Source organism: Sinohyriopsis cumingii, unplaced genomic scaffold, assembly GCF_028554795.1.
Source record: "Sinohyriopsis cumingii isolate HCF-2022 unplaced genomic scaffold, ASM2855479v2 utg002126l, whole genome shotgun sequence".
NCBI lineage: Eukaryota > Metazoa > Mollusca > Bivalvia > Unionida > Unionidae > Sinohyriopsis > Sinohyriopsis cumingii.
Genome location: NW_028316134.1, coordinates 95,090 through 118,606, shown reverse-complemented (window position 1 = coordinate 118,606; position 23,517 = coordinate 95,090). Strand labels below are relative to the sequence as shown.

At 35.3% G+C, this 23,517-nt stretch overlaps 1 protein-coding gene across 11 annotated transcripts in view; it reads right to left on the bottom strand.

The window, feature by feature from the left end:
- LOC149771073 (phosphatidylinositol-binding clathrin assembly protein LAP-like) overlaps positions 1–23,517 on the bottom strand; it is a 157,051-nt gene that overhangs the window by 69,281 nt on the left and 64,253 nt on the right. For 9 of the 11 annotated variants that reach the window (XM_089948848.1, XM_089948855.1, XM_089948852.1 and 6 more), the window contains exons 10-12: positions 19,329–19,352; positions 5,744–5,829; positions 3,456–3,576 (exon numbers count right to left, since the gene is read on the bottom strand). In XM_089948848.1, the coding sequence (XP_089804974.1) occupies positions 3,456–3,576; positions 5,744–5,829; positions 19,329–19,352 (231 nt within the window). The remainder of the gene's footprint in view (positions 1–3,455; positions 3,577–5,743; positions 5,830–19,328; positions 19,353–23,517) is intronic. The other 2 variants (XM_089948849.1, XM_089948851.1) reach the window with 1 other exon arrangement.

Here is a 23,517-nt window from a genome sequence, read left to right as displayed (position 1 = left end):
GAATGCATTTCGTTATGTAAACATTAATTTCTTGCAGATTACAAAAAAACTAGAGCCAATTTTGCAATTTGACTGTCATATTCCTGTTCAGCACATAAAAATTGATAAGAATTGACTAATTTTATTTCAGTAACATGACTTTTGTAAAAATTTGTTGTCCAGTGTAATATTAAAGTTTCCAGTGACTGACAAAATCAAATATAATTACAATCGTTTCAATCCATAATGAAACCAAATAGTATTTATAAACAATTATCTAATATCATATATTGACTGGAAAAGTTGGAAGCTAAGGACGCTGCATTTACAGGAATGTGACCCTTTTTATATAAATAAGTTTGGAAAAAGATTAAATACCAGCTATTTTTCAGTATAAATTTACAGTACAGATTAAAGGTATTTCATGTTTCTTTTAAAAAATATCTTTGCTTATTATGCATGAAAGTTCAGACTGATGTGCTTCAGCTATGTGATGTATATTTTCTCTAGAATGCTGAGCTTTGGGCACCTGATACTATCAGTGATTTGAACTAAAAATGAACACAGAAAAGGTACATTTTTCATATGCACTTCAAAAATATTGTTGTCACAGCTTCATCTGCTTCATCAGACACTTTGTCTAACATAGCAACAAAAGTGTTCCTTTGCCATAGGAATGTGCATGTTCCTTACATCTCTGCATGGTTGACATTGGTTTACTTTCACAAATTCCAAACACATGCACTGACAAAATTGTTCTTGTGCTTGAAATACATACATGGTGACTCTTCCCTCATCTCATGATCAGTTTTGGGCACTGTGAACCTTGTTCTCTCTGAAATTTGCTTCACTCAACACATGCATGATAAGATTTGCCAATTATTGCTAATTGGAGAAATGAATTCAAGTATAAATTTTGTAACCCCAAAATTGTCACAATGGTACAAGGTTGCAAACAGTGCAAGTCCAAGGAAAATCATGCAGATTAGATGAAGCAAATCAATTCTAAAGAAAATGACTTTAAAGAATCATATGTCTCATCTGTCAACTGCTCTATGGCAGTATGGTATAGGACTGACTAGTAAAAATAAAAACAAGGAAAAGCAAGGTCTAAGTGATCCTGAGATCAATAACTTGGCAGACATCTATCTTACAGCCAAATGCAAAAAAAGTTATCCGAGAAATCTAGGTCAGAAGGGAGTTTCTTTAAATATAAAATCTGTCCACTGCGGTTGTTTGCATATGTTATGAAAACAACATTGTTAAGGTTTCTCAGTTTTTCGGTCCTACTTTATATTTGGCACATGAGCATCATTTACCCAAGGCTCAAGGTCTCAATGCCAAAATGTTTTCTGCCTAAGTTGTCTAATTCTGGTAAGCATTTTTTTTCTCTCAAAAACAAAAACACAAAAAAGAAGTTTATACATGTACGTGTTTGTTTTTTTTAGAAATGGCAGCCATATCTGATTGTGGATTGGCTCCAGTTGCATAAAACTGAAGGTCTTCAGGCTAGGATGATGTTAAATTTGGTCAAATCGTCAGTGATTTTTGAACTTATTAAAGGTTTTCTGTTTTTATGATGGATCGGTGTCATATCTATAAAACTTAAACCCTTCATGATAGGATGCTGTTGTCAAAGTTGGTCAAATTATGGTGAGTGGCTTTTGAGAAGGAGATCCATGGTAACTAAGCTGGAAGAACACTAAATTCTTAATCCAAGAGTCACAGGTTTGATAATGTTCAGGCCTGCACATGTCGGCTGCCTTCGTTGCCTCTGGTAAATGCACTTGGCTCATATTTCATTTGCATGATATAACCCATAATGTGATAAAAGTGCTGTTAAAACAAACAAACAACAAAAAAGCTTTTAAGAAGAGTCATTTAAAAGATTTGTACATACAGTAAGCCATCATGCCAGAATGCTTGCCATTTTTTTTCTGCTAAGCTGTTTCTAAGAAATCATTGTAGTCCTTTTTTATATATAGTAATGACAGATTTTTCCATTTTTAGTAATGGTGACCATATTTGATGGTGGATCAACATTATTTGTACAACCTTGAAAGACCTTGAAGCTGGGTTGCTATCTTGATGGTTTTCTAAAAGAAGCTAAAAATAACAATTGTGTCAAACACAGGACCATACTATATAAGCACTTGATCTTGAAGGCCAGGTGAACTAAAAACCAGAAATGTGTTCACAACACAGACACCCCATCATAGTCTGAAAAATGACCAAAAGCAAACCTCCAATAAGATGTGACAGATGCACAGATGGATGAAGGTGGTGGGGCATAGATTAAAGTATTTAAAATGCTGATGGCTTGGAGGGTTCAAGTGATACTAATTTACATAAAATCAGAACAGTGATAATGCTATATACTGTCCTTAATACTAACACAGACTGCTCTAAACATAATATTATTTGACCCTTTCCTTTCTCTATATGTCGCTAGAGAATTTATAGTAACATGTTAAATATTACATGATGAATTAACAAGGTGATTGCCTTTGAAAGTACTGCCTATTATGGTTCTAAGTGTTTCCATCAGTGGAACAGGAGCTACTGGTAATAATTTACTTAAATTTAAGCTACCTTCCTTAACATATAAAATAACTAAAAGGCCAATGAACCTATACTTTGTTACTAATTGTAGTAAGGCCATATAGCTTATTACTAAGTTAGTAATAAAAAGTATATTTTGTAAAAGAAAATGTATACCATGCCAGATAAAAAGCGACTGAATACCCTCCAAACCAAAAACAAAACTTTTAACATGAATCTAAATACACATGACTGAGAAATATGTTTAATGTCAGAAAGAGACAGCAGTGTTTTGCTATCTGTAAAAGCAGATAGGACAACAAAAAACAACAATATTACAATAATGTTATAGCTTCATTTTCTACAACAGGCTCTAGCATTTCAAAGTTGTGTTGCTACTCCAGTCAGAAAAATGCCATCATAGCATCTCTACTAATAGAAAAATCCTTCTCTAGTAAATGAATTAGGGTGAAGCAAGTTGAAACCATTTTCTGTTATCACTGGACCAAACCTCCATCTATACTGGATCAAACATGGTTAGGGTTTTTAAGATTGCAATAACTACTATATTTTTCGCTGCATGAGAAGCAACTTAATAATGAATAAAATTAGGCCCAGACTTAAGGTAAATTTTCTTTTGCCAAGCCATGGAAAGACAACTTGCCTATTCAAAAAATGTTTCAACCATTCATTAATGCAAACAGTAACAAAAATAATAAATTAACTGACATGTTCTGCTGTATAAAAACAATCATGCTTAAGTTTAGCATTCAATAACTCACAATACCATTATGAAGAAATTTAAGTGAAAATCATTTGCATGTGCCTGGATGTAACAAGCTTTTTTTATTGCACATGATGGTGTATCTTAAGGACCTCATGTAGAAATGATGAAGGAGATGGGGATGAGTAAAAATGATGGAATGATCCTTTACCTTAAGTTGCTGAAGCGTCTTGTTCTCCTCATCCAGTATTTTCTTCTTTTCTTCCTCTGATATATCCATGTTATTGCTGTTACTCTGCATTGTGTTGATGGCTGAGGTGAAGCCCGCTGGCCTTCAAGAAAGAAAAATTCTCAGTGATTATCCTTGCTTATATGTCGGGTCAAACTGCAAACAATAAAGATCCAGTTCTGCCATTGCATAATGCACCTACAGATCAGGGTCTATGTTGTTTGTGTTACTGATTACTCCAAACAAACTGCGCAGACCAAGATCTGCTGTCGCACCATGCGATGGCATATCTGGGTCTGTGCAATTTGCATCTGGACTTGTCTTATAAGGGAGTATATAGACTTGTCTTATGAGTATGTAGACTTGTCTTATAAGTGGGTATGTAGACTTGTCGTATAAGTGAGTATGTAGACTTGTCTTATAAGTGAGTATGTAGACTTGTCTTATAAGCGAGTATGTATGGTATGTAGCTTGTTCATATCAGAATATTTTGAACTGACTTGAAATTTATTCCTGGAACATGAATGTCCTGACATAGTGATAATACCACATGCCCCTTCCACACTGAAGGCTGGGCATAAGCAAAGAAGTTAAATCTTTTCTTTAAAAAAGAGAAAATATTTGACATAACAAATTAGGATGAGATATATTTTCAGGTATTTTAAGTTTATCCAGTTCTTTTATACAACATATGACAACTGTTAAAGTTTGAATTTCACCAAAAGGACAGGAGTCTAATGTTAACATTTCATAAAAAGCTATCAGAAATTAGAATAACATACAATATCCAAAATAAAGTTTGACTCAACTAATATCCTAAAATCTATAAATTTAGGTCTAATGAAAGGCAGGTCAGATAACATCCAGATGCTTCAACAAGTATCATTTACCCATATTAAAACAATTTTTCAATTATCGCTCTCTTTCTTCCAGTATTTTACTCTTGTCTGAAGATAACCCATCTTTCAGACATGTTGGGGCCAGGTTTTCTCTTGCCATTTTTGTGGTTAATATTTGTGTGTGTGTGTGTGTGTGTGTGTGTGTGGGTGCGTGTGTGCATGCGTGCGTGTGTGTGATATCTGGATTTTTAACATAGCTTTAACGATTTTTCAGTCATGTCGCTACGATGTCTGCAGTGTGACAGTTTATAGTGATGTCTAACACTGGGGCATCATGCTACAGACATGTAGCATGATGTCCCACCCAGTCACATTATCCTGACACCAGGCCAACCAATCCTAACACTAACCTCTTAATTCTGAGCACCAAGCGAGGCAGCTGTTAGTACCATTTTTGTAAGTCTTTGGTATGACTCGGCCGGGGATCGAACCCACGATCTACTGCATCCGAGGTGGACGCTCTAACCACTAGGCCACCAGAGTGGTTTTTGTGGATGTAAGTTATTTATTTTCCTGATGACGAGCTTGATTAGCTCCAAACATTGGGTAACTTTTTTCTAGCTGTTCCATTGTAAGTATATATGTGTGTGTACACACACACACACACACACATTTTGCCAGACATATCCAGTAGGTTCAAGTTTTTACAGGTACATACTCATAGCAATCTTATAACAACTACAAGATTATGTTCAACCAAAAGCTCTCTACAACAGACTTCATCCTCAATGGCCACGAGTTCATTTTATGGCACTACTACATGTCAATATCCCACAGAAATCAATGACTCATAAATACATTTCAATGCAACATAATTTTTAGATTTTTGGAATTTACATGGTGGTGACCATCCTCTCGCCCACTATGGGCAATGCTCAAGCTGACATGACATAGTATGCAATAAATTTAATGGTTGCCTTCCTTTCATTTTTCTAAGAATCACCAAGTATCTGAATAATATTCTTTACATCTGTACACCCACTGATTCAACTTTCTTCTCCATCTTCAACAAATGTTTTGTGTCTCTAGATGTTCTGACAAATGGACAATAAAACAAAAGCAAAATCTTGATCACCTGGGCATTTTGCGCCAACATATATCACTTAAAATAAGGCAACCATATTTAGCTTGTCTTGTTCCCTGACATATTTCATTGATTCTAACATGACATCCTAGATACAGAGAGTCTAATATAAAATTTATGTCCATACTGAACCATAAAAAGTCAATATCCAGAACTGACCACAATTATCATATGTTCACATGTATTTGCTATTATTGTGCAAGTCTGACATTTTGGGGTCATTTCAGGAAGACTAAAGGCAAAATCAAAATGGTTGGCAAGTCTGCTAACTAAAATATGGTACTCACTTTGTAGTGGGAGTTGTTGCTATCCCCTTCTTGCTATCCAAGGACTGAAGATGCTGCTCCAAAGCATCCAGTAAGCTGGCAGGGGCCTGCAAACAAATTAAGACCTAGTGAGGACTTCAAAATACCATTGGACATTCACTAATTAAATATTCTGAAACTAGTTCTTGAGACAATAACCATATAAAGGATGACAAAAGAGCATTGATTATCAAGATACCCTTCGCATGAACTATTGGATAATCCAGATTTTTTTAACACAAGTGGTTTTCTTAAATGGAAAAAAGTTTGACTGACCTACAATAACTTGATGACCGTTAACCATATAGATGATACAGAAACAGACTAACAATACCAAAATGCATATCTATCCAACAAATTATTAATTATAAATAAGATAATGCAAACATTTAACACAACACTAAAAAATGAGTAGTTTTACTGTCTTGAAAGATGAGAGAGAAAAAACATGGCTGAAACATCATATATATATATATATATATATATATATATATATATATATATATATAATGTGACATACTCAAAACAAGTCAAATAAACTGGTGGTTTTCAACATTTTATAATTTGTTATCATCTGACTAAAGGAAAGGTGAATGGCACATCATGCACCCATTGTTGTCTATGGAGGCAACTAGTAGGACCTGGTAGACTTACTATAGGCTCTTAATGGCTTAGACTGATCAAGGTATGCAGTCTTGAACTAAATTTACTGTGTAGAAACTACTGTTTTCTTAGCCAGTAGCTTCTCGTGGGTTGGTGGTTCTTTCCTGGGTTTTCCAGGGTTCTTCCTCCACCAGTTATACTGGCCGCCATGTATAGCATATAGTGTGCTGAAAAATGGCGTTAAACCCTAGAACAAAAACAACAACAACTGTTTTCTTACCTGACCCTGATCTTTGACCTTAAGAGCCATAAATCAATAGGCCTCTTTCTTTCCTTATGTGCAAACTCTCAACCAACTGTGATTAGGGCGTTTTATAACTCGAGTTATTATGGGTTTTTTTAATTAAATTTTTTTATTTAAATTCCACTGGCCTTGACCTTTGTACTCTAAAATCAATAGGCTTCTTTCTCACTCAAATTGTAAGCCATCCACAAACTTTAGTTAAGAAACCTGATTTACAACTGTAATATCTGTGCAGAAACCGTTTTCCATTTTTGAGCCACAGTGACAATGAATTTTTTTTTAACCTTACGATTCTTTTGCTTCTTTCTAACTGTAAGTGCATGACATCCACAAAGTGTGATCAAGGTCCATGTATGCACTAAATGGCACTTCAGCACAAAAGGCACTATGTGGTGCCAATTAAAAGTAAGGATCTAAAACTGTAAACTGAGGTACTGCACACAAACATTTGGAAGATACTACATTCCAAATAAATGTGAACATGAAGAACAAACAAGATAAATATACACAGAAATGTTAAAATTCTGTACAAGGTATGTAGAAGAAAAGTAAAACGTGTACAATTCATAAAATGCATGGTCAAAATCAGTTAAATACAGCAGATTGCATTCCCTCTAAACGTCCAAGACTGTCTCAGGTGGTACACCTGTCTTGGATGGAAGTCAACACACTAAACAAAATCATGTTCCAATGTTAGTAATGTTATCTATTGTGTGAAAACTATATGTTTCATCTTTCACTCACAGACATCTTCAACCTTTTGATCCCAAAATCAATAGGGATCTTAATTATCCCGAGTGCAAGACATAGTACAATAAAGACAGATAGTGTAAAACTAAAGTTGTGTGGAAACAAAACAGATAGATGGATAGACATTCATCATAATAATATACCCTCTGCCATTCTTTTTGGTGAGTATCATGGCTGCCACCACAACATTAGTGTCAGGATATTAAGGCTTGAAAATGTTTCAAATTACAATGTGTCAAATTATTATAAACTTCAGGATTGGCAGTTTGTCTTTATGAATGGTAGTTTGTATTAATTATTTCCTGAGGCATGTAGCAATAAACACAAAGATTATGAACATCTATATTCCCTTCACACCATCTAGATACAAGATATTAAACTGAACTGTTGAGAAACGGGTGTATTGCATGAGATGTGAAATGATAGCTTGTCTTTCTACCTGCAATTCCAAATGCTGAAATAAATTTTCAAGGAGAATTCACCATTTAATAGCTCCAAAATGCAACTAACATTTTCTACTTACCCTCATTTATAAAGGTGAGCAAAACAAAGAATCAGTTTATTTAACAAACACAAGCTATAGCAATAGAAGCAAGAGGAAACGGGATGGAAAACAATTGGGCAAGAAGGTGAGTACATGTACTAATATTTTGTATTACTTTTTTTTAAATCAAGCTCATGTTAGTTCATGTCTCTGTTTCTGATCTAATTTTACTGGTATGCAGGTGAAAAATTGGGCATATAGATGGTACTGATAATTTTTTTGGATAAAAAATGATAGCATATGATACATACTTAATGGGTCAGAGCCATTAACTCATTAACCCCTTGAGGTTTTTGTTGTTTTGGCCTGAAATGCGAGTAGGAAACACATGTGTGGGCTATTTCCGAATACATCCTAATACATCAACTTCCAGGTGATTTTCCAATAACCTAATGCCTAGTTGTGTTAGAAACATCATTTTTCATTGCCTATTTCGCTCGTGCATGGGCGGATGGGTAAAAATTGGGGTTTTTTGCTTAACAGACCCACCATCTTTGTATTAAGACCACTCTTTATTCCACGTGTCCATTTTATCCTATTTTTTGCAAAGGTTCATCTCTCTGTTTGTAGTTCATACAGGTCTGCCTTAGATCTGAGACCAAAAAGTCTAAAATCTGGACACAAAATCGGATTCCAAACACAGGCAAATTTTGGGTGGAAAAAATTTGGGTCCAAAAAATTGTTTTTCCCTCTGTATTTTGTAGTGCAGCTAGAACTTCCAGATTATTTGGTATCATTGTAGAGCTACCTCTGTCTACCTTTCTATAATACCACCCACTTTAGTGTATCATACATGACCTTGATGAAACAGAGCTCGGCAGTAGGCTACTACCTCCTGCCACATAAACTCAGCGCCAGGGGTTAATGAGTTAAAACAGTAGGTCAGGTTACTGGAAACATGCATTTGTGTTTGAGTGTGTGTGCCTGATTTGATAAAGCACAAATACTACATTGTTTCTTTAATCAATAAAGCCAAGCCATCGCAACCAAAGCAGCATGAATGTTTTAAATTTAAATCTACATAGTCCATGTGATTCCTGTAATTACCTAATCTTTCAAATTTTATCAAATCCATTTATTTTAACAAACCTAACACAAATTTTCTCAGTAATTGCCACTGTCAAACATAACCAACCAAGAATTTTTATATATTTTATTTCACCATTTATTTAGCAAGAAGACCAAAGCATGCTTGTGTCAAAGAATACTGTCTTCACTTTATAATGATTCACCCCATGACTGAAAAACATTTAATCAAAACCTTGATGCAAATTTTCTATGCTGGAGACCATGATCCCCAAGTCAAAGGAGCAAGCCAGGATGTTGCAGAATGAATTTTCTTAGAGTCATAATGATTCATCCAAAGTATAAAGAAAATCCATCAAGGTGTCTGGGAAATACAAATAAATGAAAAAACTTATATCAAATCCTTATCATAAATTTTCTTTGCAATCTTGGTCCCAAAGTAAAAGAGGCAAGCAAGTTTGTCAATGAATTAATTAGCTTAATAATGATTCAGTCTTTGAGAATCTGTCAAAGGGTAATGAAATACATGCAAGTTAAAATTTCCAACAAAACGTCAACAAATTTAACATTGCAACTGCCAAGGGAAAACTGAATGGTCTGTCTTGCTTCTCATTAACATAGGCTCAACAAGAAGTTCCCTTATTACCAATAATTGGCTTTGTAATTTTGTACCTTCCCATCACACAAGCCATGTCAACACCTCCCAAGTCAATTTTAACCTCATGTTAGCAGGTACATGGCTTGCTCTATGGTAAGCTGAGTAAATGAGAATACAATAGAAGACCATAAATTACCCTGTGAATACTGTGTTAAGATCACTATAGTAAATATTGATTCTCAACTAAAATTTCTTATGTTACATTTTAGGCTCGAATAAACAGTAACAAAAGAAAGAGTGAAAACAACAAGCTTTGAAAAATTAAAATAATTTACTTCCCTGAAAAAAAAACACTGTAAAAATGAAAAAAATAAGAACTTGCAGGTTTAAGAATTAAATCCAAAAATAACCCAAGAATATTCCATGAATAAAATTTTAGAAGTCCTAATAATGAAATGTTCCAATAAATTCAAGTTTGATTCCTGACGAAGAATCCAAGATGGAAGGTGATGTATGCTGTATCCTGTACAGTTTTTTTGTCTACAGTTCCTTGTAGAACACATGAAATAACACTCCGGTGTTGGAAATCTGATCAAAATTTTTTAAGACATGTCTTTGTTCAATAATTCTGTATAAGCGCACATATATTTCCAGGAAAAAAGAATTAATCCTTTTGAATCCAAATCATTTTAATAAACGTTAAAATAACTCCAAACTGATACAACAAAAGAACACTTTGACATCAAGTGTTTTAAGCCCAGTCTGAGATTATTTCTCTAAAACAAAGGTTATACAATAATTCTGAGATGCAGAATAGGTACCCATATGAGGGTCATGTGATCATGTTTACATCATGTACTCTCAACATGGCCCAGACATAAACCAATCATTTTACTCTAAGATTAAAATTTTAAAAAGTTGTTTACTTCACAACAACTATTTACAAGCCTAGGGTCATGTATCCAATACAGCCTCGATCTCACCCTTATTACTCCCTCAGTAAAAATAAATATATATATTAAAAGAAACTTAATCACATGGCTGTTACTAATTTTGAATTAAGGTTGGGAACTAGGTCAGCTTTAAGTGTTTACAAATGAACAGTCAAGGTCAAACTATTTTCTGAAAAAATGTTCCAGATCGCGTAAACAAGATTATATTATAATAGCATGTAAAAGAATCTAAAAAATTTAAAGCTGACAAACAAACAATAAAATTAAAATAAATAAAACTTAAATCAGATATACATAGCAATTTCAACAGCTACATATCAAAGACCTGTCAGAAAAACATCCACTAATATAAAGATAATGATCCACAAGCTGCATTAATACATCAAAATTTCAATGATGGGCCTTTGGTAGCAAACAAAATTCTGACAAAAGCATAGCTGCCAACCCCAGGGTAAAAAATTACTGACTGCGTATGATAAAAATACTGATTTTCAGGAACAAATACTGATTATTAAAACTTTAATGCATATGTTAACTATTTATAACATCTACTACCATCAGCAAAGTAGGACTTAATAATTTAATGTCAAAGATGCATGTATTGTACTCTTGCACCTTCCGAGTAAGTCATCAGACACAGGCTGTTTATAGAAGCCTTTTCCACATCTCGTTTTTATCACTCATCAATTCCAATGTAACATCTTTCAATGATGATCTGAATTATGTGCAATTTTTTTAGTGAACCAGAAAACTCTAATCAGCATATGAGTGTAATAAAGAAAGAAGTTCTAACATAACTCAGAAGAGTGTAAAGAAAGTCTCCACATGCATTTTTTTATCTTTGACATCAGAATCCATTGTCCATCAACAATACAGTTATAGTTGTCATTTGCCAGCTTATCAATGATAGCCACTGTTTGTTGCCAGCTCATCAATGAGGGCCACTGTTTTTGTTCTAGCACAAGTGTGCAAAATAAACCACTAGCATCACTAGCAATTGAAAGAGGAAGGTTCCTTTCTAAAAGAAATTTAGTAAAATCATCTTCTGAAGCAATTACATCAAGGTTCTCTATGGTTTTTATAAACATCTGAAGTTCAGGCTGTGCTGTTGACAATGAAACAGCAGGATGATGTTTTATATCCTGGGCACCTCCATGCCCAATAGTGAAATCACCTTCATACACTTTGCAATATGCAAAGTTTTCTCCTTTACTTGATGGTTTCACAAATTTAAACATGGCATAATTGTTCCGCCGGTTCTTTTTTCTTTTCTTTGCTGAAGAAAACTCTGAATCTTCTGTTTTCCTTTTTGACATGACTAGAAGTTGAATATTACAAAGATAAGATGCTGTGATAGCGACAAATGCTTTGTTTAATTCAATATCGTGGTTAAAGACTGCATAGCACAGTAGCTTCGACTGATAACTTTGCAAAATGGAAAATTGTTGTACATAAACCATTTTCTTTTATCAATCAGTGACCTCTAACCATTGACCTTATGGCCCAAAAATCATTATTTTTCCATACCCTAAGTGTAAACGGTCTATTTTACTTGCAAGATTATTTAGGATCAATTAGCTATCCTAAGAAGTCTTTAACAGCCTGCTTCTGCAAAGCTCTTCAAATTGACTAAAAAGTTTATCCCTCTAACAAGCATTGGTAAACATGCTTTTGGTTTGGTTTCTGTTTTATGGTATAGCAACACACGAAGATTTAGCGCCAGGTAATTTTGAGTACAGTGCCTTGCCCTAGATGACACCATCATAGCTGGCCTGGGCTGATATAATGGTAGATTGAAACCTGCACCCTTTCAGTTGCAAGTCCAGTAAGCTTACTACTGGGTCACTATAGTCTATGAATAATGCATGGAAAGTGCAGAGAAACAAATTTGCTTTCTGTTCTTATTAGAAATTCAACATTCTATAATGATGTAAATGTATGCTCTACCCAATAAAACCCTTACTGTTTTCAAGTGGTTTGTGCTTTTGAAGGTTAAATGCCATTTTTCAGCACATGGTGTGCTATACATGGTGACAGAATATCAGGAGAAAGAACCCAGGAAGACCCAGGGATCTCCAAGTACCTCTCAAGTCAAGGCTCCAATTCACACTTAGAAACTGTTAACACATTAACACCTGGAGGTTTTTGTCACTTTCACCTCAAATTCGAGTAGAAAACACATTCTGAAAGCTATTTCTGAATACATCCTAACACATCAACTTGCAGGTGATTTTCAAATAACCTAATGCCTAGTTGTGTTTTCATTGGCTATTTGGCTCACCCATGAGCAAAAGGGTAAAAGTTGGGATTTTTTTTCTTCTGGTGCTTAATGGACCCAGTGTTTTCATATCAAGACCACACTTTATTCCAAATGCCCATCTTATCCTACTTTTTGCAAAGGATCATCTGTCTGTCTGCAGTTCATACTGGTCTGCCTTAGATCTGAGACCAAAAAGTCTGATTCCGACCACAGGCGAACTTTTGGTGGAAAAAAATTGGGTCTGTATTTTGTAGTGCAACTAGAACTTCCAGATTATTTGGTATCATTTTAGAGCTACATCTGTCTACCCTTCCTTAAAACAACCCACTTTAGTGTATCATACATGACCTTGATACTACAGATCTCAGCAGTAGGCTACTACCTCCTGCCATGTGAACTCAGCGGCAAGGGTTAATGTGTTAACAGCCCCATCATTAAAGTAATAACACTTACTTGTCATTACAAGAGGTAATCTGAGCAGTCAGCATAGATATCTGGGTCTCTCCTTACACCCCTAGGGCTCTGCCCTGGAGTAATAACTTGGAAACCATTTATATCCAACTGAGGGGTTGGGATTTGGTTTGAAGTGACTCAGTGGTTACAGCATTGGACTTTTAAGCAGAAGGTTGCAGGCTGAATTCCTAGTGTCTTATCAACCTGGATCCTTATTAATAGGTGCAGATCTTGGTTATAACTGAATTCATCTGAGATCTTGACAATACAAGTTCATATAACAAGTCTGATCAAAACCTGATTTAATATATGTCCTCTAGAGTGTTGACAAGTACAGCCAATCAGATGCAAGATTACCTTGTTAATATGCATTGGTGTGACTCACAATAAAACTCAGAGATCATAACAATATATACATTCAGACCAAATGTGGTCAAAATTTGTTGACAGTGTTGACAAATACAGCCAATCAGATGCAAGATTACCTTGTTAATATGCATTGGTGTGACTCACAATAAAACTCCGAGATCATAACAATATATACATTCAGACCAAATGTGGTCAAAATTTGAAAAGAAATATGACCTCTAAAGTACTTACAAGCTTTGCTAATCAGAATCAAGATTTGCTTGATTAATAGGCATGGATGCTGCTAAAAAAATGAGCTTATCCCAGATCATGATATATACTTAAATACCAAATCTGATCAGAAATCGGGTCTGTATAGTGTTCACAAGCTTAGCCAATCAGATGTAAGATCGCCTCATTAATATGCACGGGTGTTGCTCATAACAATTCTTCTGAGGTTTTGATGCTGCTTACATACAAATCTGATCAAAATCTAATCAGAAATGAAATCTTAATTCAAAATCAAATGATGTGATGTGATTTGGATTTTTTTAACGTAGCTTTAACAAGTTTTCAGTCATACTGCTACGAGGTCTGCAGTTTGGCAGTTTATAGTGATGTCTAGCACTGCAGCATCATGCCACAGACATGTAGCATGATGTCCCACCCAGTCACATCATCCTGACACCAGGTCAACCAGTCCTAACACTAATCTCTTAATGCCAAGCGCCAAGCGAGGCAGATGTTAGTACCATTTTTGTAAGTCTTTGGTATGACTCGGCCGGGGATTGAACCCACAACCTCCCGCATCAGAGGCGGATGCTCTAACCACTAGGCTACCGGAGTGGTCATAAAAAAATCAAAATGATGACAGATGGACAAACAATGGATTGGCCATACCAAAAGCTCACTTGGCCTTTGGCAGGGTGAGCTATCAAATCATGATAAAAAATTCCACTTAATATTCAGATATCATGTATCATATTTGCAAACTCCACCTTTGTCTAATTCATAAAATTTCCCATACATTTTGAAAATAACAATCTCCCACATTTTGAAACAGCTAAGTTTATTTCTGTCTAAACTGTCAGTCCCATAATACTGCATGGTTTTCAAATTCTGATACTGAGGAACCAGCTGACTATTATTCCAAGTTTGTAAATTAGAAAAACTATTCATCAAAGGTGTACAAAACAGTAATGTATACAGTTATACAATATGTTAAACACAGTGCAACATTTAAATAATGAAGAGTAAGAAATATACCCAGATGGCTTATTAGTAATTACTGCCAGAGTAAAATGCATGCTACATACATGAGTTAGAACTCAGCTAACACAAGGATCTTCTCTATGACATCTTGAAGGTCATGTAACTTATTCCACTAATTTTGAAGATACAATCTGCAATTTGTTGATCTTGTTGGTTTAAACAGTACTTTTAACACATTAATGGCTGTATCTTGCAATTTGTTCATCTTTTATGCAAAAACAAGACAACATAGCAGATATTATTTTTGTAGCCACCAGTTGTGCCAACTAATCGGCATTACATCATCTAGCAAGAAAACAAAAATATCAAGCAAGTATAAACCAACTTCACTAGGTTCAGCCACATTAAATCAAAACATCTTCAACAATATACATACAATTTTCTGTGCAAGACTAATTGCAGCTCTAATTCCGTCCCCAAATGAATTGTTATTGCCCTACAATAACATAATCAAACTGTCATTAACATCTATGAAGCGAATGGAAGTGTTAGCAAACTGCAGCTACTCCTCCAACCACCATACACACAGAGAAATGAACCATAACCCATGGGCCCTAACCCAAAATCTGTTACATATATTTTGTCTTTCTATAAATGCATGTACACAGAGGTCAAGTATAAAATGTGCCAATATGCCACTAAGCCCAACTCTCCCTATGGGATGAAGAGTGTGTGTGTGTGTATGTGTGTGTGTGTGTGCGTGACTTAGATTTTTAACATAGGTTTAATATTTCCTGGATATCCTCCCACCCCTGTCCAGTTTATCACATTGCACAGGATGTTCATGTAACATAATTAAAATTTATTGAATTCATCCTTTAGATAAAACTGAAACAAGTTTATATCAAGTAAACAGCTAAAACAAAATTTTTAAAACAAAATAAATTTCAGTGATGCATGGCAATAATAATGTTTGCAAAATGAAGATAAACTCAAAGGATAATAATTATGACCGCAAGCAATTACATATGAATGTTATAGTATTTATAACATACATACATACACCATAAGGAAGAACAAAGGATATAATAACATGTCCAAATTCTTTCAACTTATCTGGGATGAATAACAAAGCATCAATACTGACAAAATACAAATGAAAAGATATGCATGCTTTGCAAAAAAATGTTTTCTGTAACTTATCTATAAAGTTAGAAAATGAATAATTACTTGAGAGCATGACAATTTTTATATGTACAGAATTCATCTACATTGTGGAAAACACTGTTCAATCGTTCATGTAATCAATGAAATGATTTTCATGCAAGATCACTCTGGGCATCACTTGCATTATGAACCTACCATCAAGCACCAGCGGACAAGTCACAGTCCATCTTTTAAGATTGCCATTATGCTTGTTCAGGTGTTGATCTTTAACATTAATTTTACCACCAATGTTTCAAACCAAACATTGCCTTGTTAATGAAAATGTTGCTTGTAGTCACACATATAGCCCAGTTCGCTAACATTATTTACCTCCCTTAAAGAAAAACGGCAGAGTTAACATTCTTGCAATGAGCATACATTCCGGGTAGCATTGTAACAATAGATCAAATTTTTGTTATTACAACTGTTTTAGTCGTAAACCAGTGACATTACAAATTTATGTATTTGGATTCTGTTCTCTTTGGGAGTTGTTCTTAGGTCGGAACAATTTTAATATTTGGTTGGGAAATGGTTTGGAGAAGGTCATAATCTTTTTAAATTTGTGGCAGGAAGCCTGAGCACAGTAGGTCCTGGAGGTTCAGGTTATGTATGTGATCTTGTCTTCAGTAATCTGCATTAATATTTACAGTTATAGCTTAAAAAATTTCAAGTTCTGTAGTTGAGCTGACATCCCTTGTTCCAGGCTTTTATTTTTTCCTAAATTATTCTACCTATATGCAAGTAAATAAGGTAATTTCAGTAATTTGACACTGATGTATTAATCGCTTCACCTGGTCTAAATGCATGTTGTACATGTTTCACACTGTCTAAATGCACATGCTACATGCTCTATGGCAACAAACTGTTTTATTATATTCGTGCCAACTTCTTAACAAAGTAGTAACTGAACTGATAATAAAACAATCGGAAACAGTTCTGCAGTATGTCATGTTGACTGAAAGAATGTACTTTACCAAAGACAGCTGTATCTGATACTAATATGAACATAAATTTTAACTCTATAGAAAATATTTAGTGTTCATTCTTTAACATCAATTTCACCTGTCCAACCACAGGTATATTTGTTTCAACTGTTGGTAAACAATACAACAGCATGTACTCAGTAGTCACAGTAGCATAACAACAGTGGGGTGGATGGAGTGGATGCCCCAGGCACCAAAGGTCTTGGGGGTGCCAGATGACTTGGGTGCAAAAACCACTTTGGGCCATCATTATTGCCCTGGGCACCATTTACCCTTAATATGCCACTAAGAGTCTCTGTATAAACAATAGGTCTAAGGCAAAGGTCAACACATGTATAGTTCTTGAGGAACATGTGTTGCACGTGTATTTGGTATGCAAGTATCACAAGCATTCAATCTTACATATTGCTTCCATCTTTACTTTCTTCTCATATGGACCTGCAAGTACGTGCCTGTGATCTCTCTCTTTCACGGACTAAGGTTATTAAAATCAATGTTATCAATAAACTCGATATATATTTAGCGAGGTAGTTAAATAATCCCATGGGATTCTTTGCTTGGAATTGCATCTTTTATCTCAGATATTCCTTATGATGAAGCAAATATTTTTTTAGAACTGTAATGAATTGAATATATGCAGATCTTGTTCAAAGTTGAAGTGGAGATCTTGAAGATTTATATTTACCAATGTTACGCAAAATTAGATTTAGAAGAAAATAAAAACTCATTCAAGTGGTAACAAGTTCAACTCATCAGATGCATAATCAACTCAGTAATATGTGTGAATATAGCTCATTATTAAACTCATGTAATACTCAGCTAATCAGATGCAAGATCATCTTATTATCAATGGATCACATTCAAAATCCATGAGCTCGATGATATATGCCCATATTCCAGATCTGACCAAGATTGGATCAGAAATGTAGCCTCCAGAATGGTAAAAAGCTCAGCCAATCAGATGCAAGATCATCTCATTATCAATGGATCACATTCAAAATCCATGAGCTCGATGATATATGCCCATATTCCAGATCTGACCAAGACTGGATCAGAAATGTTGCTTCCAGAACGGTAACAAGCTCAGCCAATCAGAAGATCATCTCATTAATAAATGCACATTTCACTCATATTTGAACTCAAAGATACTGATGACACTAAACCTATATTCAAACTGTATCAAAAACATTGCTGGAGTGGCAACAAGCAGATGTTGATGTAAAGTCCATGGACAACGGAGACTCTTAGCTATAGAACAAGATCACTAGGCCCTAAAACAAGATGAGCTATTTATTTTTTATTCCAGAAAACTATACAACAGAATTTCACCAACAACAGCATTTTAATCCATTATATTGCTTTTAAAAATTAATTATATACTGACAACAAGCAGATTTATTACCTTGAAAATACATAACACTTGATTGATGATGGATATTGCTGGTTTTCTCACAGTAAAGATTTAATCTGGTGCATAAGTTAAGGCAAAATTGTCAAAGCAAATAAAATTATGTTTTGTTTCATTATACCACTACTACAACAACAACAACTATCTTTTTTTCTTCTCAGACAAGCCTTGGAGTATGATAATAAAAGTTAGCAGTCAATGCTAGTGTCTTTTTTTTTTTTATTCAGGGCCTAGGCTACACATATTTTATTCTAAAAGTCTGTTATGTTTTCCATATACTTAAGAATCACACTGCAAATAATAAAGATCCAGATCTGCCACATCATAATGCATCTGCAGAGAAGGGTCTATGTTGTTTGTTGTACTGATTACTCCTAACAAAGTGCACTGATCCAAATCTGCCAGTGCATTATATGAGGGCAGATCTGGGTCTGTGTAGTTTGCAGATGGTCTCATCTTATATGCATGTATATAAGGTACTAAACAGTATGAAGTCTATGGTACAAACCCAGAGGCACTCTTTAAATTAAATGGTTCTGGCAAGTCCAGGTGTCAAGGTCTCACAACTATATTGTCTTGTGCTTTGTGTCTATAATGTTGTCACACTTGCAAAAAGTATTTACCAAACAAACACACAATATAATTAGGTATACCTAATGTCAAATGTCAGACATTTCAACTTTGCAAATGGTCATTGGATCTCATTTGTTAATTGGAATTTGGAATCTGGTGTATACATGTGTTTTTGTATAATCATGTAGTTATGTAAATATCTGTGTATGTGAAATTAGTAATGTTTGCAATTAGTGTCTAATGAATGAAGTGTGATCTGAGTCATGTAAGAAAAGAAGAACAGGAAAAACTAACTAATAGGGCAATATACAGGAAAAACAAACTGACAAAGGCCTTGAGAACTTACTGAGCTTGAATTTGTCTTCATGTTCTAAAGGAAGGAAATAAAAAGTAAACTCAGGCTTATAACAAAGTTGAAACTGCTGACCAAACAGAAGCTCTAAACAGATGACTCAACAGATACATTTTTAACCTTCATTATTGTTTTGGATGGGTGTTTTCTTCTTTGTCTTTTGGCAAGTTGTTGCAGTTAAATAAGAATTTTAAAAGCAAGTAATAGCTATTTCATTTTAAAAAGATATTTTATGGATTACTTTTATTCTTCACTCAAAGCATAACTTTGGGGAAATAATCTGCTGCAATATTCTCCATAAATCGTTTCTATCTATATACTCGAACCAGTTGGCAGTGCTCATCTACAGTGCTTAATAACGATCAATAACGATCAATATCTGAACTTGCAACTAATTAAGTCCATCCATCCATCCATACATTTGATGGTTTACCTAGCAACTTTATTATATGCATCAAGTGAGTGGGATGATCATATATGGCATCATTTTTCATTAGAATGAGTTCACTGCACTGACATTTAGATCCTGGATGCAGCCTAAGATATTAAGAGTGAGGGATAAAGTTTACATTTTCATAATACAGAATCTTCCTTGTAAACAGAACTTCATCTACATTAACTGAAAGGGGTGAGTGGAAATCTAGTAGTTTTTTGGGTGGTAAAACTAATTTTAATGATGTAATACTGACCTGTCACTATTGCTTGGCTTAACTTTTCAAAGAAGAACAGAATTTTCCCTTATCCCTATGAAAAAAATAGGTCAGAACTAGAAAGACCACAAACCCAATCTGTTCCCCATGTCAAATGCCTCCTCTTTCTTAGGAACTCTGACTACTTGTGTGAGATCAGAGTGGGATGGGAGAGGGGAATCTGGCAATAGTGACAGGTAAGTACTACATCATTAAAATTAGTTTTACCCCTTCAAATAGGCTACACTGTAATATCATTAATATGTTTCCTCGTGCTACTGCATTACTGAATTTGCATTTACCTCATGCTATTACATTCCTGATGTGGAGGGAGGCCGATGGCCTAAAAAAAAACAGGCATAAAAAAAGGATAAACTCATCTTTATAGTAGGGAAATCCACTACTTGGTATTTGCTTGGGCCATAAATAAAATATGTCTTTGCACTTGAGTGCCAAAGACTGAGTGTAAACAGCGAAGGTAGCATGTGACTGCCAAAATGTAGCTTTCACAACATCCTCCAATTATGAACAAGTTGGCCAGTCCCACAAGGCAGCAATGGCTCAAACCTCATGGGCTTTGATCTTCACGAATGAAAGGTCGATCTTGGAAAAAGGACTGATATGCCCCTTGATTGTCTGGACCATCCATCTAGAAACAGTGGATGATGCAAAATCAGGAGAGTCCTTTACAGGAACAAAATCGTGCTGCTATCCTACCTTCTCTCTCTAAAAGAGGCCAAAACAGAACTGGGGAAAAAAAGTCTTGATCATTACAAGCACTCTCCGTCATGGATCACTGCCACCTCACCTCTGTCTGGGTAGGTTCCAGTCTCGGGCTCAGCCAATGTGGATATGAGAGAAAGTTTGCCGGTAGCTTCTCGTGGGTCAGTGGATCTTACCGGGGTTTTCCCAGGTTCTTCCTCCACCATTAATACTGGCTGCCATGTATAGCCTATCTTGTGCTGAAAAATGGCATTAAACCCTATAACAACAACAACAAGCACAGAAATGACTGAAACTAGGGAACTCTAAATATAGAGAAGCTAGTTTTCTACAATTAAAAAAAAAAACGTGGTTGGTATGGCAGAGAAACTGACTCGCAACTGCTGTTCAACCATAAACAATCTTTTAGTCAGAGCCTGAAGCCAACTTCTTTATCTTGTAGATGTTAAGGAGAGCAGAAAAACAGTCTTAATTAAAGTTAAGGTTCTTGATAGAAACTTCACCCACATCAGTTAAGTAAAGAAACAACATGAATGAGAGATTCTACCCTGGCATTTATGAGTGATACACCAGTCTCTGCAGCTCAAAATACATGACATGGTCGGAAATAGGAGGATACGAAACAATGGATATGCGTTTTGAAAATTTTCATACGTTAGTAGTAGAAGCTGAACATTCTCTTCAAAAAGGAATAGAAAAAAAAATCATCCACTGTTATCATAGCAGTACAGTTAGGATGAGAGAAATCCGATTACACAAATTGCAAAAGAGTCTCCACTTGGCATTGAAGACCGTGGATGTGGAGCATCTCCTGACCTGAACAATGCATTTTCCTCAAAAACTTGTCCTGGATAAATATATCACTTGAGATGAGCCAAGCATGGAGGTGGATAATCTGTCAGCTGTTGAGCAGTGGAGGTCCAGACTTTGTGGAACTCTTGCAGAACCATCCTGAATGGTGGGAAGCACAAGCCAGAAAATCCAACATCGGGCTGAAGGCATTCACTGCCCAGGCCCTCTGATCTGGAACTGGAGAAATGTACAAGGGGATAATATTGTTCAGGTTTGTTGTATAAAACGAAGGGTCTACCCCACAGGTTTACCTGTAATTTGTACATTTTTTTTCCATTTCCATCAGTGTATGGCCGTACAACTGTTTTGTACGGTTTTTTTTACATAATTATTTTTATACATTTTTTACAAAAAAATTGTTTGCATCCAGGACTCTGAAAAGAGGGTAAGTTGAGCACCTATAGGAAGGAAGAAAGCAGGTATCTAAATCTGGGCCATACACCACCCTGAAATACTGAAGAATCCAGGATGTTCATGAAATGAGGAAGGAGGTCCTTTCCTCTTCCCCTTATAAGTGCAAGGTCCCAGACCTTGTCTGAATAGAAACAGTAGGTAGGACAGCTGTTTGCTGACAATATGTACAAGTAAGAATGAAAGAAACAGTAGATAGGAAGCTGTTTGCTGAAAATATGTACAAGTAAGACCGATGCGATGTGTATCCCATGGGTTTTTTCTATGGCCCTATTTTCCCCTCTCTGCACTGACATAGCTGCAAACTGAAAATCGGGAAACAATGAACAATAATAAAAAACATTTATATTATCAATGTATGAGCAAGACTTGAAGTCAAATGCTATCTAATATTAGCTGACATAACCTTATCTGACTTGACTTTACCTGCCATATGTATTGAAAACAATGAAGATTGGTGCAAGACCTGTCAAACACAATGCAAGATCAACACTTAACCTCAGCCAGAGTATTGATGACAATGAATGTTGCAAAACCATAGAAAACACAATCTTATTATAATGAATAAAAAAGAGGGAGCCATGCTAACACAATAGACAGCCTTTACAGTGAATCCTTAAAAAACATCTCCATTTATATGAAATCCCTGAGAAGATGATGAATGTTATCTGCAAGGTCCCCCTCCCAAGATTCAGTAAAACAACAGGGGTCAACCAAGACTATCCTGTCACCATTTCTTTCTGTGGTGCCAGATTGGCTTATGAAAGAAACAATAACAGACAACAGAAGAGGTATATGAAGGTCCCTCACCTAATGTTTAGAAGATCTGGATAACACTGATTAAATCAGCCTGCTTTCAAGTCCTCAGATGTACAAGAAATGACAGCCAGACTGACTGAGACAGCTAAAAAGCTTGGACTGGACGTGAACATCAGCAAGTCAAAGTTGATGAAAATTAATCAGAAAACAAATAATAACCCCTATGTCATAAACAACACTCCAACAGATAAAGTAGACAAGTCCACCTACCTAGCAAGCAGCATGGCAACAGATGGAGACAGAGAGAGAAGCAAATTCAAGACGAGTATTCCAATTAGGAACTGTTATACAACGCACATCATGTACAAACAAGCTGTCAAATGATTACCTTATCATTGTAATCTGGAGAGTTCAAGGACTAATGTAGGATAATTACTGAGGTGTTACAAGCAATAAAGGTATCAAAGGCAGTCCATGATAGCTTCACAGTTCTTGATTAAAAACTGGCATACCGTTGCTGAAGGTGAGATAAAATGGAGACGAATCCAAAGCATATTTCAACAGAAACACTTGCACAAGTATGTCAAATGTTTCCTTGACTGTTATAGCATTTGTGAAGATGTTTTAAGAGGAATATTTAAAGGAAGCTCTTTCATCTTATTTCAATTCAATTCAATTTCAATTTATGTCAAAAATACCAAAAATCCAGGATCAAATTCATGTTCAAAACATGATGTTGTCTTGCTATC